Raw genomic sequence first — 18,290 nt, 5'->3', positions numbered from 1 at the left:
TGGGTGTACTCTGTACTCGACCCTGTGGGTCTAACATGTAATTGCAAATAAACCTTTGAATATGAATAAATTAAAAAAAAAATAAAAAAATCAAATGATAAATCTATAAGTGTTTTTATTTGACTTAAAATTAAAAAAAAAATGCTTTTTTATGACTTGAAACATTCTTTTCATTGCTTTTTTATTATTTCTTTAAGTTCTTTAAGTTTGAGGTGAAAAATAAACTTAAAGTGAGTTATCATTGCGTCATTATCGAAAGTTGTCATTGTCCTTAGACATTTTTTGAGTACATATGTGAAATGTTTGATTTATCGTTTTTGAAAAAACAAAATGTTTTACTAAAAGGGCCAAAAAATTAGATTACGAAATGATTTAACACTTTCAAGGGTGTCAAAAAGAAATATTTTGTTAAAGGCAGCCCTAACAGTCTAGCATAGGATACGCCAAATACTTGGACCAATGTGAGGGCACGCACTTTCAGTGCACACATGGGAGGGGTGCATTGTCTTTTAGCCACTGCACCAGTTTGGATATTTTCTATACAAAATTGACAGGGTTCTTTTTCTTCTCCTGAAAGTATGAAAAATATAAAACTATGGAGAAATATATTGCAATATTTAATATGATAGTTTCAGTCGTTCAATACACATCACCATAAACTTTTGGTGTATGTAGCAATCAATTAGAAAACACGGCATCTATTATGCACTGCAAGGCTTCTCTATATTGCCTGGTTGCATCATATTTTTTAAGTTGATGAAATTATAATATTGAATATTGAGGTCATAATTCCAAATAGAAAATAAAATTAGTACAAAAATAGAAAATTTTTGAGAGGGAGGAGGGAATAATTAGAGTGAGAAATTTTCATCTCCAAAATGTATATTTATTATTTCTATTCTCAAAGAAGCAAGATCTATAGTCGGGTATTTACTAAAAACATCAATAACTTATGGACATCATAAATAATGTTAAACAAAAATAGAGAGCAAATCAGGTTTTTGTACTGGAAGAATTATTCTTGTAAACCACATAACATAGATGGAATTCACCCAAAAAAAAATCCTGTGGTAAATTTCATTTGAATGGATCAGACCAAACGGAAACCTGATCCATACTAAAAAAAAATATGCTTATCATGTTTAGTGTGTGAATAAGTAAATCATTAATAAAATTAATCTTAATTTTTTAAAATCATATCAATGAATATAAAATCTATTAAACGAAGAGAGAGAAAATTGATTTTATATCCACGAACCGTGATCATCCTCTACTAATTTTTTTTATATAAGAAAACTAACCTTTCTTTAGACCTATGCTAGCTGTACAGCCTGTACATCATTAATTTAGAGAGAGAGAGAGAGAGAGAGAGACTGTTGTTACATGATGGAACATTAATAGTTTGTTGGCTAATCTTGGGCATTTTTCAGACCAGATTGCTTGGTTTACAGATCCAAGTGGCAGGTTTTTGGACCCGATTCGATTCCAAAATTTTAAATCGAGTGTTGATTCTTTCCTTTCCCTGGTAATAATACCAAGCGATGTGGTCCCGTTCCCATTCGTCCTATTCACAAATCACAACCACGGACCACTCCTCGAGTTCCACTTCCATGTGTGATTCTGAAAGAATCTTTGTTTCAAATTTGAGCGTGAGCGCGACCCAAAGTCTGTGGAATCCTTCGTTCGGCTGCGAAAATGAAGTAGGGATGAACCAGGTGCAGCCAAAACGCCGTTACCAAACAAATGCACTTTGTTTCCATCCCCTCATCATCGTCGTCCCCACTCGTGATTTGTTTGTATCGCCCTAAGCCCTAATCTTCCCTGATGCGTACAGAAACCTCAAAACCTCACTGCAACAAAGAGACAAATGGCATCTCCGACGCATTGCTCAGAGTGTGATGGCCTGCAATCTGCATCAGCCTCAGTATATCTTGACTTCACGGTAACCAAGTTGTGACTAGAGATATTGACAGAGAGAAAGTATCTTCAGTTGCAGACTTTACAGGGAACATCAGACAAGAGCGTGAGTGACTGAGAAAGAGATGGAGAGAAAGAGAAAGAGAGAGAAAGCGAAAGGTATCACTCGCAAGCTATGCACTTGCGACGACCTTTCCTCTTCTCTTTTCTTTTCTTTTCTTTTCTTTCTTTCTTCACCCCACCTCCCGCAGGCCTCAACATCTCTCTTTTTTTCTTCTTTTTCTAATCCTCAAAGCTTTTCACTGTTTCCATCTTGTCGCTACTTTTCCCCTTCGCTGACCGTTCTATAGAGTAAAGACAATATTTCATTCTGCAATTTGATTCGCACAATTGGGAAATAGAATAACAAACAAACAAATCCAAATATATAAAATTATGATATAAAAAACAAAGATTCAATCCTTGAACAAAACAAAAACAAAAGCAATCCTCTATATTATATTGCCTATTATTGCAGGATTCTCTATTTTGATTTTAAAATCATTACATTCTGTGGATCAATCGATCAGATCACTGGGGTTTTTTGGGAGTAAAAATTCAAACTACTCACACAGGACTCACTGGATAATCTAATCTCCTTTCATCATCAAGAAGATTTCAGATTATCAAATCACAACTCTTCTAATCTCCTAATCTATTTCCTCTTTTTTTACAGTAAAAGACTAAACAACAGATTCACAGATCCAATCCTTTGCTTCTATCTTCAAACTCGCAGAAAAATGGAAGATCAATTCTTCAAATGCGAATGTGAGCTTCGTTTACTGAAGAAATCCTATATGAACCACCAGCTGCTTTCTTGTGTAAGAGATCCGAAGAATTTCTGGAAGAACTACTCAACTTCTCGTGAGAGGGATCGCTCGTACACCGCGAAAGCATAGAAGTCTCCGAATCTGCGAGGCAAGACACGAATCATTTGTAACACACTCATAGAAATGGCCACTTGGATTAAGACAAGACCAGCATAGATTAGATAGACTCAATTAGAGATCAGATCTATACCTCTAGTAGCATTGAACGATCTCTTGCAGTGTAAAATGGCTCCTTGGATCCCATCCTCATACTGCAACTGTGAATCATCTCGTCTACTGGCCTGGAACGGTAATGTCGGCACTGCTGCCACAGCTGATGAGGCCGACCTGCTCTTTCCTAAACGCTTACAAACAACTCGTAGCCCCGAAGGCAAGTTCCCCTGTTTCTGGCTCCTACCATTGCTCTGCACTTCGGAATCCTCTGTTTCTCCGTGATTGTTCTTAGTTGGCTTTAGAGAAGTAACTGGCATCGTCGTGGTCGTCGGAGCTGTTGCCCCTGTTTTCCCTGAACCCAAGCTCAATTGTCCAGAAAACTTCAGCTTCTCCCCATACCTCCTTGAAACCTTTACGTAGAGTGGCTTGATCATCTTCAGATACTTGTTCACCACATCCTTTGGAAATCTCTTATCCTCCGTGGTTGCCTCGTCGGAGTTCTGCTTCTGAAGCTTGCTTCCAAAGCTTCTGGAACTGTTTTCTCTGGTGAACAGAGAAACGATGGGAACCTCTTCGACATTGAATTTCACGGCAAAAAATTTTCCTTGCTGCTGTTTTGGACTAGCTCCGTCTACAGAGTTCCTCTCCATCTTGTCAGCCGTCGTCGATCTGGGTTTCTTAAACCCCAACATGAGAACTCTGATCTTGGTTGCAGATTTCAACAAAGAGACAGGGAACTGAGGCTTCGAGTTTGTCTCAGAATGGTTGAATTCAAGTGACGAAGGCTCGAGCGGCACAAGCCTTCCTTTAAAGAACAGATCGTCAGAAGGTGAGAGCGAAGGGTCCACGTCCAGGTCCGTTCTGCTATCACTCGACCCAGAAGACACCCTGAAGTTGAACTCCTCTCCATCAATTCCCGCAGATTCCGAGGCGGCACTGTCATCTTCCTCGTCGACTCCGCTGCTGTTATCGTGTTCGTCTCCGCCTTCACCATCGTCGTCTTCGGGCACCGTAAACTCCATGTCGAAGAAGGAACCATCATCGCCATCTTCCTCCGTTTCCACCGCCGGTTGCGGCTGAAAAGTGGTGTATGTGGCAGTGGTGCCAGGTATGGTGCGTTCATTATTTCCGGTAACTCCACCACCCTTCCAGTACTTGAGCAAACTGAAAACTTCCATGGTTGGGAGAGCCAGAGCAAGAGTGAGTGTAGTGGATTGGGGAAGAGGGTTTCTGTTTAGGTTTAAGAGCGAGAAAGCGAAGATGAAAAGGGCCAGATGTGTGAAAAGAAGGCTTTGTTTAATGGTTCTGCAGTACTGGAAATGGCATGACAGGGTTACAGTAAGGGTGAAGCTTTAGAGAGAGAGAGAGAGAGAGAGGGCTTTAATTTTGTTGTATACGTGGTTGCAGGGTAGTCATGTTAGAGCAATTTTAGAGAGAGAGGGAGAGTAATACACCCAAAACACTAGTGCCACTCTTCTTATAGATGGGAATTATGATATAGAAACATCACCGGTCAGTCAATCACGACTCTGTGTTGCGTATAGCAGGAGAACATCAGGAGATAATGAGCGTTAAGGCGAAACTTCCCAAAAGAGGACCTTTGAAAGACAGGCTAGCTATACAGATTTAGGGTATAGAGCTATAGGGGGTGAGATTAAGGAAAGCAAAGGACTTTCTTTCAAACTTTAAAGTGAAAAGGGTAAAAAAAGCCCATTTAGCCCAATGGGCCAAAAGGCCAAAAGGCCAAAGGGCATCAAAGGTTGCCCCTCCAAAAAAACAGAGGATTAATTCTCTGGTCGAAAATATTCTTCAGCCTATGGTTTTAGGTAGGGGTGTCAACCGGTCGGGCCGGTCCGATTTCGATCGGACTTAATCGGTCTTGAAGACTTTCAAAGGCTACACCGTATCCACCCATTTAACTAATCGGGCTTAGTTATTGAGGGCATGGTACACTTTATATTCGGTCGGTTGGCCTCGGGTTATAATCGGGCTACTTTAATCGGGTTTTAATCGGGCCTTAACCGGGCTATGGACATGTTTAATGTTAAACGAGCTTTAATCGGTTTTTAAACGGGCCCTCTTTAAAATGTGCTCTTATATTCTGGCCCACTCATGCAAGCCCAAAAAAATGAAAATAAATCAATAAATGATACCAAATATAACCATTATTTAAAATGTGAACATGTCTTTACTTTTTAGTTTTTATTCTTTAATTTGGGGTGTAAAATAGGTATTTTACAATCATTAAATGGTCGGGCCAAGTCAGTGCACAATAGGTTGGTCTCGGTCGGGCATTGTTCGGTCGGTCTCAATCGAGCGCCTGACGGTCCAATTAGCAAAACCGAGACCGACCATTTATAAACGGGCCAGGCTCAAGCCCGACACGTTTAATAAACGGTCCAGGCCGGGCGGATCTATAAATGATCGGTCCCGATCAATTTAGTCGGGTCGGGCCATGAATTGACACCCCTAGTTTTAGGTATCTGACTCTTTCGGCCATATCGGGCGAACTGATACCAATACCTGGCTGATAACGATACCCAATACCTAAAACTATGGTTCAGCCCTGGGATTTTAAAATTGAATCGGGTCAGGACTTCAATTCTAGTCAATCCAAATTGAACCAATCCAGACCCATTTTGATCCTGATTGAAATCGGTGGTTGGACCAATTCGATCTCGATTCCATGTTTTAGAAGCTTGTTCAACCCACCTTGGTTTTTGCGTTCTGTATTTGTCAAGAAAACCGGGTCGATAGGCTTTAGCAGATGGTTCCCTTCCTTTTTCTTTCCCTTTTTTTTTTTTCTTTTCTTTTTGTTCAGTAAACGGTTCCCTTTCGTAAAAGCATTACTTTTTGTGGCACGTGACCTTTATGTGGAGTAAGTCACTCACTGCTTGATTGAAACTTTGAATCTCAGTTCTCAACCAGAAAGATTTGACCCCCTTTAGTCAATCTCAGCATTTTAGATGCTGCGGATTTGGATTTTGATAATATTTGCCCATACTTTTCTTTTTAATTGAAGGGGGGGTTTTTTTTTTCTACCTTGCTTGATAAATGAAGAGAATCTAGTCATTGGGGTTCAATCCCATTATTCTTTCTACCCCTATTGGAAAAATTCTACGGGCTCCGAGCAAACAGGAGTGTACCAATAACATGCAATTAAATGGTATCATAATTTGAAAGGTAATACAACTCGAACCAATAGCGGCATTGAGCGATAAATGGCAGCCCAATCAACCAGCCCCACCTAGTTTAGTGATAGTGATAAAGAGTGCACACTCACCTCCCTTGGCCCATTAATCATCATCTCATCCGGCGAGAATCAAAAAGAAAGGTCCCCCCTTCCTTCCCAGCCCTCCTAGCCGCCTATCTACTTGTGCTCGTAGCTTGATCGAAGGTCTTTAATGTGATTCGATGAAAAAACAAAAGTCATCCGTATCAAGTGATACGTGATTTGTTCAGTAATGCTTCGTCACTATCGGAGTTAACGAAAATAACTTAATGATAAAGCATGGCCTTTCCAAGACTGAGATTGAGGATTCAAGTCCTAATTCAATTTTTGAATCAAAGAAAAAGATGGACACAAATTGGTAGGAACCCTAACTTGGCGACTTAAAGATCTTTTTTCCAAATTTTAAATAAGATGTAGGGATGGTCTTAAGGAGGACTTGAGTTCGTGGGTGAATCACCCTTCGCCTTGGGCGAACGAAATGTCACTAGAACGGAGAGGAGTGGACCCCGTGGATGGATCATGGAATTTAGAGCAGTTGCCATGATGATCGAGGGTCCACCATCGAAGTTGGAGTCACTGCTCAAATGAATGAATATGGTTAGGTTTTTGGCGGGATCCCCTGCGATTGGTGCAATTTTCAATATCTAACAACCACAGAAAGGGACCCAAACCACTGATCCTGATCTTATTCCCATTAGTCTATTACTATCTCTAAAGGTGATGATGGATGTTCTCATGTTCCATTCAAAGTTCTAAACTATCCACTTCACTTTTTATTCTGCTCATGATACCGGAATCGGTCTTGAGCGATACCAATTCAATCTCGATTTGAATCGGTCTGTATCAGTCTAGAACTTTAGATCGCATAGAAATACCATTGGATTTCATTATAAAAAAAAAATACGATATCAGATCGATACGAACATATTACTATCAATATCGTCAGAAGCCAATATGGCCTTTGGTGACGATTTGAGGGTCAATCCGAATTGGATCGGCAATTTTCAAATATCACTTTTTTCTGGTAAAGTAGCATGATTTAAGAGCCCACTAATCTCAATTAAAGAAACTTTTTTGGAAAATTGAAAAAGTAATTCTGAATTTTGAACTAACACCTTTTTTTTTTTCTGGTAAAATAGCAATGATCTAGCTCACTAATCTCAATTGTGGGAGACTGTTGGGAAATAATAAATTAAGAGTTATTTATGGTGATGGGCCTGTCACATCTTTCAGAGTCTCAGACTATAATCCACTATATTTTGTAGTGGGCCTGGACCGGTATAGTTTGAATGGCAGTCAACCTTTAATAACACTCACGTTGACCAAATTACACAATTTTTTATTATTATTATTATTTTTTTTAATAGATAATTTGTATATATTAAAGAAAAAGAAAAAACAAAAAAACACGGAGAAGAGCAACCCTGCAACATCATTTGGGTAGACCCACAGAAAGGAGGAGAGGAAAATATTATTTAAACATTAAGGGTCCAATCGGGTTCGAACCGGTGACCTCTTGATCTGCAGTCAAATGCTCTAACATTGAGCTATGGACCCCTTTTATTATTTTTTATGTTCTACAACATGGTGGGTGAAGGAAAGTACACCCATTTAGGCTTATATATATATATATATTCTATACTCCATCAAGGTTTTAAAATTGGGATCAATTTTGGATTAGTATAGGCCAAGAACCCAAGATTAGATGGATTTATCTTTATTTTTTTTTTAATAGATATTTTGGACCTTTATCTTATACCTTTCTAGTGGATTAGTATCAGATCGATCAGGATTAAGGATCAATCTTGATCGATACCTATTCAATCAAGGTTATCCTTATGTTTGCTATTCTAGATGCCCTCTGCACATCATGTGAACTCCTTTTCAAGAGATCCCATGAATTTGGGTGATGAAACTTTTTTTTTTTTGGGTGTGGGGGGCGGGGGTTATTTAGACATTACTGTATCTAGTGAAGTATAATGCTTCACAAATTTTCATTTGATAGTATATGGGTTAGACCATATGTTAGAAGACCCCACATACACTCAACGGCCAAATTTTAATCCAAATTAAACAAAGAAAATTGATCAAACTTTGATTTAAAGTTTCAATGAAATTACTAAATTGCCATCAAGTTGAGATGATTATAAAATACAAAATGGTATATTTTGTAATTAATTACTTCCTTTACTCATTTTGAACTAAAATTGTATCAATGCGATGCTTACTTGGTTTTCTATCACATGGAGTAACCCATATACAATCATATCGCAAATAATGAAGCATTAACATCTCACTAGGCTGATTAATAGAAAAGAAATCTCCTTTTTTTTTCTTCTCTAAACTTTACCAATTTTGTATTTCATGAAAAATGGTCCCTTTCGAGTTTCCAACCATAGATAGGTATGGTATTCGACCATCAATGATCATAACTGGCCTCTCCTAGGACCTCACTTAAACGGGACCAACACTAGGTGATGGAAGACGCTAGAGGTAAAACAACTAATTATCACAATTGAGGATTCTCTTGCTAACAATTGTAAGTTCTAATGGTTGTGCCCAGTTTGAACAGGGTCTAAAAAAACCTTATAAAGAAGAATAAGTATTTTTCGTCTGAGAGACCCTTGCACCCAGACCCAAGGACACGTGCCCAACAAAGGTCATGGTGATCATAAAAAATAAGAATTTTAAAGGTTTTGTTTACAGATTTCCATTTTATAGTCGATTTGGATTCAGATCACGATTCCTGTTTTCAAAACCTTGAGCAAGATCCACTCAATTTTCTACACCATTAGGTTACATTTCCTATATCTCAGCTTATAGTGCTTATAACCCTTAATGAACTTCCAGCCTCGATAGATTAGGCTACAAGTGCACTAGTTACACATGTTTTCCAATGTAGCTCTTCCTTTTTTTCGTTACATTTTCCTTTTTTTTTTTTTTTTTTTCTTTTTAAATATATATAGAGATTAGAATTCTTGTGCTAATTACCTTGCGTCTAGGTCATCCAAACTTTCTCTTTCGGGTGTTTAATAGTTGGGTCTACCTCATTTCATTGTATATCCCCCTTTGATTTTTGCAAGGAACTTCTCCTTTAACAGATTTTAATTAAAAGATTTTTGCCCCCAAAAAAATATAATGATTATCCTTGAAGGTGCAGAAACGATTTGGATCGTTCCACTGGTAGGGTCGGACATTTATACATTCACTAATGGAAGGGTGTAGATCATTGCCTGAAACTCCACAAATGCAAAGTCTCCACGCGATCTTAACCCTTTCATAATAAGTCATTCCCAAACGTACAACTTTGCGTTCCCGTTGAGTTCAAGTTCTTCCTCATTCGTTAGGGTTTTCACTAAACCCTAATTATCACTCAATTACTAGTATATAGATTAAGCCGTTATTGAGAGGAAGAGGAGCACGACTATATATAAGATGAGAGAATTAGAATCCTATATCACTTTGATTTTTAGAGTCCATGTCTATCTTCAACCAAAATCCCTATTAGTTTAGAGTTGTAGATAAATCTAACTTTATTATAAAGATTTTTTACTCGGAGTCAAACACTCATAAAACCAATCTTATCATTATTTATAAGATATTAAATAATAAACAATATAATAATTCATTTTTCCTAACAATCTTCTCCATCCTACTATGAGATCATATCTCATAAGAGGATCGAAAATCTTAGATCACGAAAAAGAATTCATGACCATATGATGTTGTATATATGAGTTGAACTTATAGGAAAGGGGTAGGATCCCATTGGGATTCCACTTAGTATACTGTGTATTTTAATAATATTGTATTCATAATACATGGTTAACCAATACATATGCTGCCAAGTATATGTAATAATCATTATCCAAATTAAATAGTTATTCATACATCTATCCCCCACTAAGCAATATCACATAGTTCATTATAGGGTATGCGTTAAACACTATCAAATCCCCAATGAACCGAAAAGCCATTTCATAGATTCTGTATACTTGATTGGACCAAGAAAACATTTCTAAAATTTTTTTGAACATAAATAATAATTTATATTAATTTTTTAAATATTAAAAATATTTTATTAAAATATCCCCAGATCTGGATTTTATCCAATCAAATACAGACTTTCTCTCTCCTTGATATTTTCCCAAAAGGACAGTGGATTCCTTGTTGGGAATCTCTTTTGAATATAACCCAACACTACGAATCCAGGGTACCGATATATAATAAAAGAAACATCAACCGTTGGCACACCAAAACGCACAGTGCGTGCCAACATCGATAAGGACCCCTCAAGTCAAAGGATTGATCATAAACTATTTAAGAGAATTTCATTTTCTTATAAATCGACAGTATATCGCATATGAAAATCTCAAGTGATCCAGTTCAATGTACACACAGTATGTACACTTACATTTGTGCTCTAAAATCAACATCTCTAGATACACACAATGTAACCACCATGAAGACAAGGTGTCCAATCTCACCCTTAGTGGTGAACAATTTTAGATTAACAAACCTATGGACAAACTGAGCGCAATAAATAATCATGCTAATTAAAACTAAATTAAACAATTTAATTTAAATAAACAAGTTTGTATATCGGAGCCAATTTCCCATAAACCTAATGCCCATATTCTCAACATGTTTATCAAATACACTAGTTGAAAAACCTTTAGTCATGGGATCAGATAGATTCTGAATAGAGTCAACCTTAGCTATGACAATATCACCACGCTGTATAATCTCATGAATTAAGTGATATTTTTGTTTCACGTGCTTGTTCTTCTAATGAGCTCTTGGTTCCTTTGTTTGTGCTATGGCTCCTCGGTTGTCACAATGCAACATACTGGGGTGCTCGATGAGCTCAGGGACCAACCCTAAGTTGGTCAAGAATTTTTTGAGCCAAACCCATTCCTTAGCTGCTTCACTAGCTGCCAGGTATTCAGCCACAATAGTGGAGTCGACCATTGACTTCTGTTTGACACTTTTCCAAATTACAACATTACCTCCCATAAAAAAATACCATTCATGATGTAGACTTTCGGTCATCTTCATCAGTTTGAAAATTTAAGTCTGTATAACCTATAACTGACAATTGGTCAATACCATAGACTAAGAAATAATCCTTGGTCTCCCTCAAATACTTGAGGATGCTTTTGACAGCAGTCCAATGCTCATATCTTGGATTAGATTGATAACAACTCACAATCCCTATCGCATGACAAATGTCTGGTCTAGTACATAACATTGCATATATGAGACTCCCTACAACAGAAGCGTAAGGGATTCTCTTCATTACCTTAATATCCTCAACAGTTTGAGGACATTGTGATTTAGACAGAGTGATTTTATGCCTAAATGGAACACTTCATTTCTTGGAATCCTGCATGTTAAATTTATTCAATATTTTATCAATATAAGTGGATTGTGACAAGCCTAACATCATATTCTTGCAATCTCTTACAAGCTTTATTCCTAGGATGTAACTGGCTTCACCAAGGTCCTTCATTGATAATGTCTTGGATAGCCCCTGTGATACCCTACTTTTAAAATTTTGTTTACTTACACGGTTGATCTGGTTTAACCATACAAGACCCGAACCAGAGAGGGTTAAGGCGGGTTCCCTATGGACCATGATGGTAAGGGTGACTTTGAACACAGGTTTGCCAGATAAGTCCAAGTCAGTGCCAAAGGAGACAGGTGTACCCAAGCCATGTACATGCACGTATCATAAGGCCATGTATGGGTAATGTTGATATGTAGCCGTATCCTAAAGTGTATACGTATTATATATCTTGTGCCGAGAGTGAGATACATGCTGAGAGTCGAATTCCATCAAAATCTCAATTGTTTGGCTAAGTTTTGATCAACAGGTAGGCGGTCACAGGCGGGCGAACCCGCCCACCAGTGTGACCCACCCATGTGGTTATTAGATATTATCTAGTATAAATAATACTTATTGTGTTTTTTTCTTTTTCTCATTTAATGCATTAAAGAGTGGGTGAGAAAAGTAAAGAAGAGAGAGAAAAGAAAGGAAGAAAAGAGAACGAAGAAGAAGAAAGGAAAAAAAAAAAAGAGGAAAAAATGATTTTAAGCGACGCCGAGGTTTGATCTTCTCATTCTGGCATCGGAAAAGTGATGCCCAACACGAGACCTAAGATTTGAGGTGAGCGAATGCTATACTTCTTAAACTTTCACAAAACCCCAAGTGAAACCCTTGATTTGGGTAGAGTTCCTTGAGATCTTGTTAATCCCACTTGAGATGATGAATCTAAGGTTTAATAGAAGGTCTATGTGTTGATTTTGAAGGTTTAAAGAAGTGTTTACAAGATTTGAGAAGCATTGGTGATTTCTTGAGTTAAGAGGTGATTTTGGGATTTTGGAAGAGTTCTTGAGCAAAGAAGGTAAGATTGCTTTTCAATCCTTAAATCTAACTTATATCTAGGTTAGAATCATCTTATGAGACCTTAGATGTGTGAAAAATATGATTAAAATAGCCCTATTTGATTTTTCCAAGGTTGAGGAGTGTTTCAAGGGAGAAAATCAATTTTCGCACCCACAGGTGGGCGAAGACCGGCGGGCGAAGCTACCCACCTGTAGGGGTCTGCCTGTTGGGGTAGAACGTTAATTCCAACAAGCGGATATAAATCGGTGCCTGTAGGGGCCCACCTGTTGAACTAGCAAGCTATCTGGCCACCTGTTAGACCACTAGAATTTACATTTCTCACGTCGGATCTCACCCGTACCGAACGTGAGCTTTTGTACCCAACAAGTAAGTGGGGAGAGGACATTTGACTTTATTTTAAGGTATATTTTTACATCATTAAATTGTATCTAGACTAGCCATGTCATCATGCAAATTATATGTAGATTAGTCATCCTCGTACGCCATTCGCATGTATTACTTGTGCATTATAAACAAATAATTTATGATATGTGTGTTGTGCCTTACATTCTCAATGCTAAATGATTGATATACTTATGTGATGGATGGTTGGATTACTGTGCATGATGCATGATGTATGATTAGACTAGACACCGTAGTCGGTTTGAAAACGAGTGCATTGGTGGCCCGTTGTATGGGACGCGGTAGTACTATGCAATCATACTTTGTCATATAGGAGCATGCGGTTTATGATTATCATTTCCTGTGCTACGACCCTTCCCAATAGGGGTTGAGGTATTGGGTTATCACTTGGGGGAAGCAGTGGTCGCTGTTGTTGGATCACTGTGGCAGTTAGACATATGCCCGACTGGTCATTAGAATAGTCGACAACCTCAGTGGTATATTCAAGAGAGCCAATCGTACTGCTTTTAAATTGTAGGGGTCGGCACCTTTACATTTCTGTCATTTACTTTTATGTTGAGAGCCGGTGATCGGCATGCTTTACTTTTCTGAGTACTCACGGAGGGCCTTCTTCGACAACCCTATGGGCATATCGCGGGATGGAGTTCGTGACTTGTACCCGGGGCATACACGCACTGTGATTGTAAGTAGCACATAACCTAAGATTTAGTAATATTGTGTAGGTTGATAAGATTAAAATGAATTGCGTTACATATAGCGCATATGGATGTGAATGTTTGTGTGGTCTTTCTTTCCACTTATTGAGCTAGTGAGCTCATCTCACATGCATGCCTCTTTTAGATGATTTTTTAGGTCACCCGCCTGAAGATCAGGAGTCGGGCCCCTCAGTCGAGTTTCCTGTTGAGGATTGGTGGGTCCCTGAGGAGTATGAGTACGGTGCTGATTGCATGTGCAAGGGCTGTGCTGCGGGACTGCAGTAATGACACCGTACATGATTTTACTTTTTGCTTTTTGATGACATCCCCTTTTGTGTACTTGATATGTAAATTGTTATTCTTTTTGTATAAATATCATGCCTGCGGGCCCACATATACTTAGTTATATACTACAATTTTGGTATCAAGTATATTGGGGATATTTATAGGTAATTTAAGTCTTCCGCTGAATTTTTGAACACTTATCTTAGATGTAATATGCTGTGGTGGGGTACTGTATAAGATGATCCTGACAGGTTTTAGGTTAACCAGAGTTAACTCGATCACCGATCTGATTCTGTGTGAACAGGACGTGACAGCCACACCTTAATAGATAAAAGTAATCCCACATCATTCCCAATGAGCAAGATATCATCCACATAAATGACAAGAAAACAGACGCAATTCTCATTGAACTTCTTATTAACGCATGGCTCATCAATGTTTTGTTTAAACCCAAACTTTTTGAATGTTTGATCAAAATGTATATTCCAGCTTCTAGAAGCTTGTTTAAGACTATAGATAGATTTCAAAAGCCTGCACACTTTGTTTTCTTTCCCTGGGGGAGCAAACCCTTCTGGCTGATGCATGTATATGACCTCATCTAAATGTCCATTCAGAAAAGCGATCTGTACATCCATCTGCCATATTTCATAGTCATAGTGTGCAGTAATCGATAATAGACTCTTAATGGACTTAATCATCGCCACTGGTGAGAAGGTTTCATCATAATCCACCCCTTCATTTTGGGTGTAACCTTTAGCCATAAATCTTGATTTGAAATGCTCCACATTCCCATCCACACCTCTCTTCCTCTTGAAGATCCATATACATCATATAGGCTTAACACCTTGAGGTAGATCTTCTAGAGTCCAGACATGGTTGAAATGCATGGAATCAATCTCAGAGTGCATGGCTTCCTTCCATTAAACAGAATCAGTATCTTTCAAAGCCTCTTTGTAGGAAAATGGGTCTAACTCAGAAGTGTCATAAACCACATGGAACTCTTCCACCTTTTGACCATCTTCATTGAGAAGTGTCAAATGAGTTGAAGGCCTGATAGACCTCCCACTCCATCGAGGTTCTTGGGGTTGATTCACTTTAGCAGGCATATTAGTGGGTACGTCAATAGGAGGTATAACAAGTGCAGAAGGTTCTTGGTCATTAGCCATTTCTTTTATGACCACTGGATCCGATCTACAAGTGACTAGATCTTCTTCAAGGAATATCATATGTTTACTAACTAAGACTTTCTAATCAATAGGGTCATAGAAGTAATAGCCAATAGTTGTTTTAGGGTATCCTAGGAAGTAGCATTTGTTTGTTTTGGATTCCAACTTATCTATTTGTTGCTTCCTTACATGTGCAATGCAACCCCAAACCCTAATATGTTGTAGGCTAGGCTTTCGCCTATACCACAACTCAAATGGTGTTTTAAGGACAGATTTTGTTGGAACCCTATTCAAAATATAGATGGTGGTCTCAAAGGCAAAACCCCAAAAAGATGTAGGTAATTATGAATAACTGAGCATAGATCGAACCATTTCTAATAGGGTACGATTTCGTCTCTCTGCTACACCATTCTATTGAGATGTCCCTGGGGCTGCCAATTGAGAAAGAATCCCAGTTTGCTTTAAATAGTCCATGAACTCATCTGATAAATACTCTCCTCGATGGTCTTGATGCACTTACCAAATTACTTTTCTACCTCAGTTCGAAACTCTTTGAACTTGTCAAATGTTTCCAATTTTCGGTGCATTAGGTAAATGTATCTATATCGAGAGTAGTCATCAGTGAAGGTTACAAAATATTCATAACCATACCTCGCTTGAACATTTATGGGACCACATACATCAAAGTGTATTAATTCCAACAACTCTTCAGCCATCTTACCCTAGATGAAAAGGGTTTCTTCGTCATTTTTCCTTGTAGACAGGATTCACAAGTTTGGTAAGGTTTTACCTTTAGACTTTCCAAAGAGCCATCCTTGATCAACCTGTAAATTCTATCTACTCTAAGATGACCTAACCTAAGGTGCCAAAGATAAGTGGAATTATTTGGAGTTGATTTCCTTTTTAAAATTACATTTGAAAATTCATTTGCATTTAAAACAAGTTTCAAGAAATACAAACCATTCTGTAAACAACCAATTGTAATAAATGAATCATTCAAACGAATAGATAGTTTCAATCCAAATTGAAATAAATATCCATCAATGATTAATTTAGAAACAGAAACAATATTCCTTCTGAAGGAAGGAACATAAAAACAATCTTTTAAAATTAAAACAATTTTTTTAAAATGCAAACTAAATTCTCCTACGGCCTCTGTTGTGGCCTAAGCTCCAGTTCCCATCTTGAGATGAACCTCATCCTTGTTGAGTTTTTTTTTGTCATCTTGAACCCCTGCAACATATTACAAATATGAGTGATTGAACCAGAGTCAACCAACCACATATTAGATGGTTCTTCTGATAAATTAGACTCATAAAAGATATAGATTTCAGATATACCTTCATCTGGCTTCTTCTTTAGAGTCGCCAAGTATGCACGATAATTTCTTTTCCAATGTCCATCCTTTTTACAGTGAAAATAAGATCACTTCTCATGTTTCTTGCCCTTCCCACTCCCTTACTAGCCACCTTAAGGGTCTTACCCTTTTTGGTCTTCTTCTTCTTCTTCTTCTTCTTCTTCGTACCCTTTGATTTAGAGGCAGAAGGCTTTTGTTCAGTAGACAAGACTTAAAGTTTTTGCAATTTATGTATCGCCTCTACTTCTTGCAATATATTGCCTAGATCTAGAAGCTCTACAAAAATTTTATTTATATTATAATTACAAATAAAAGATCCGTAGATTTCATGAGGCAGTGAGTAGAGTATGACATCAGTTTTATAGTTCAGCTCAAAGGATGTCGTCAGGGCTTCTAGTTCTTAGAATAAATTATATAATTTCATCACATGGTCGATAATTGAAATCCCTGAAGTCATCTTAGTACTGTGGAAGAGAGTGACAAGCTGATGATGTGCATGTCTATTTTGTTTTCTATATAGTTTCTTCAACTTCTCCAGCATGTCTTTTGCAAAAATCAGATCCTTTATAGAATCCTTAATGGTTTTGTCTATTGAATTCAACACAAGGAGCTTAGACTTAGAATTATTTTGTCGAAACAACTCATAGGCTGCTTTCTCCTCGCCCTCCATAGTATCAAGGAATGAAGGTTTTTCATCTTTTATGACAGAAATTAGACCTTCTGCAGTTAGGAGCAATTTAATGTTCCTTCTCCAGTCAACATAGTTTGGTCCAATTAGGATATGGTCTTTAATGAGGGTAACATAGTTGATTTGACTTGACATATTAAATATCTACATGATGTACAAAGAATAATTAACATGATTAATATCGTTGAAAAGAAGGGGCAAGTCTAAATATAACGATTACCCACACCTTAAGCTTCTCTTTAGCTATGAAGTATGATTAGAACATCTCAACCCTTATGCACATGACTTAGCCTATTGGAGTTCATCATATACATGTTAGTTGAGTGGACTATTCTGTCCATCTCGAAGACTTCCAATACTCTTTGGTCGCTTGAGTGTCATATCCATTATTATTGGCTATCATACACTTAAATCAAGTGCATACCCTTTGTTTCAGAGTGAATCATAGCATCATGGGCTAGTGTCTACTATCACAGTACACCTCCCACTGACCATGTTCTCTACCTATCACATATGAGATAAATGAAGACGATCTCAGATAACTACTCAAGCATTATCCTATTGGCATCTGCAAAAGTAGATCAATGTGACCTCTACATTTACCAACTAAGGGAGGCTATGAAAATCCCATTAGTTAGGGTTTTCCATATCACACTTGCTTTTAAGTTTAGGGGAATGAGAACAGTCGTCTCTTCTAATATCATCATACATCACATGTAACTAGGAATCATAAAACAAAACCTTAGTGGTTATGGGATAGTATCTGGAATCAAATTAACTTTGTTATCATATGCAAGTCACTTTGATTCCAAGATGGGTGGGAGTAACATAACCTCTTTAATTTTTTCCTTCTCAGCTTAATTATATGATAATGCAATGCAAATAATTATAACCATGATGATTTTTACATTGAAATAAAACAAAAAAGAAAACTTGCTTTTCCATCTCTTGTCGCTTCCTCCAAGCAATCTCCTCTTCCAGTATTTTCACGATCAAATAAAAATAAAATGCCTAATTCTATTACATTCCTTTAAAATAAAGAAACATTGGGAAACCAACCCACCATTTGGGCTGCCCAAGGGGAATACATATTTTTATAAAAAAAAGGGGGGGGGGG

At 37.7% G+C, this 18,290-nt stretch overlaps 1 protein-coding gene and 1 non-coding gene across 2 annotated transcripts; both read right to left on the bottom strand.

Annotated features, from left to right (window-relative positions):
* Positions 1-2,379: 2,379 nt before the first annotated feature.
* On the bottom strand, positions 2,380-4,380 carry LOC122080967 (probable membrane-associated kinase regulator 2). The gene is made up of 2 exons (XM_042647870.1): positions 2,977-4,380; positions 2,380-2,867 (listed from the first exon to the last, which is right to left on the bottom strand). The coding sequence occupies exons 1-2, from the start codon at positions 4,115-4,117 to the stop codon at positions 2,713-2,715; spliced, it is 1,296 nt and encodes a 431-aa protein (XP_042503804.1). The 5' UTR covers positions 4,118-4,380; the 3' UTR covers positions 2,380-2,712.
* A 3,276-nt stretch (positions 4,381-7,656) lies between these two features.
* TRNAC-GCA lies at positions 7,657-7,728 on the bottom strand. The gene has a single exon. It is a non-coding gene; the product is annotated as a tRNA-Cys (tRNA).
* Between the last annotated feature and the right edge of the window lie 10,562 nt (positions 7,729-18,290).

Source organism: Macadamia integrifolia, chromosome 6, assembly GCF_013358625.1.
Source record: "Macadamia integrifolia cultivar HAES 741 chromosome 6, SCU_Mint_v3, whole genome shotgun sequence".
NCBI lineage: Eukaryota > Viridiplantae > Streptophyta > Magnoliopsida > Proteales > Proteaceae > Macadamia > Macadamia integrifolia.
This window is presented reverse-complemented; position numbering and strand designations above follow the sequence as displayed.

Excerpts from the sequence above, each read along its gene's own strand:
- LOC122080967 (XM_042647870.1), bottom strand. The coding sequence starts at position 4,117 with ATGGAAGTTTTCAGTTTGCTCAAGTACTGGAAGGGTGGTGGAGTTACC. Across the intron at positions 2,868-2,976 it reads ATCGTTCAATGCTACTAGAG|ATTCGGAGACTTCTATGCTT; the intron begins GTATAGATCTGA and ends CTTGCCTCGCAG.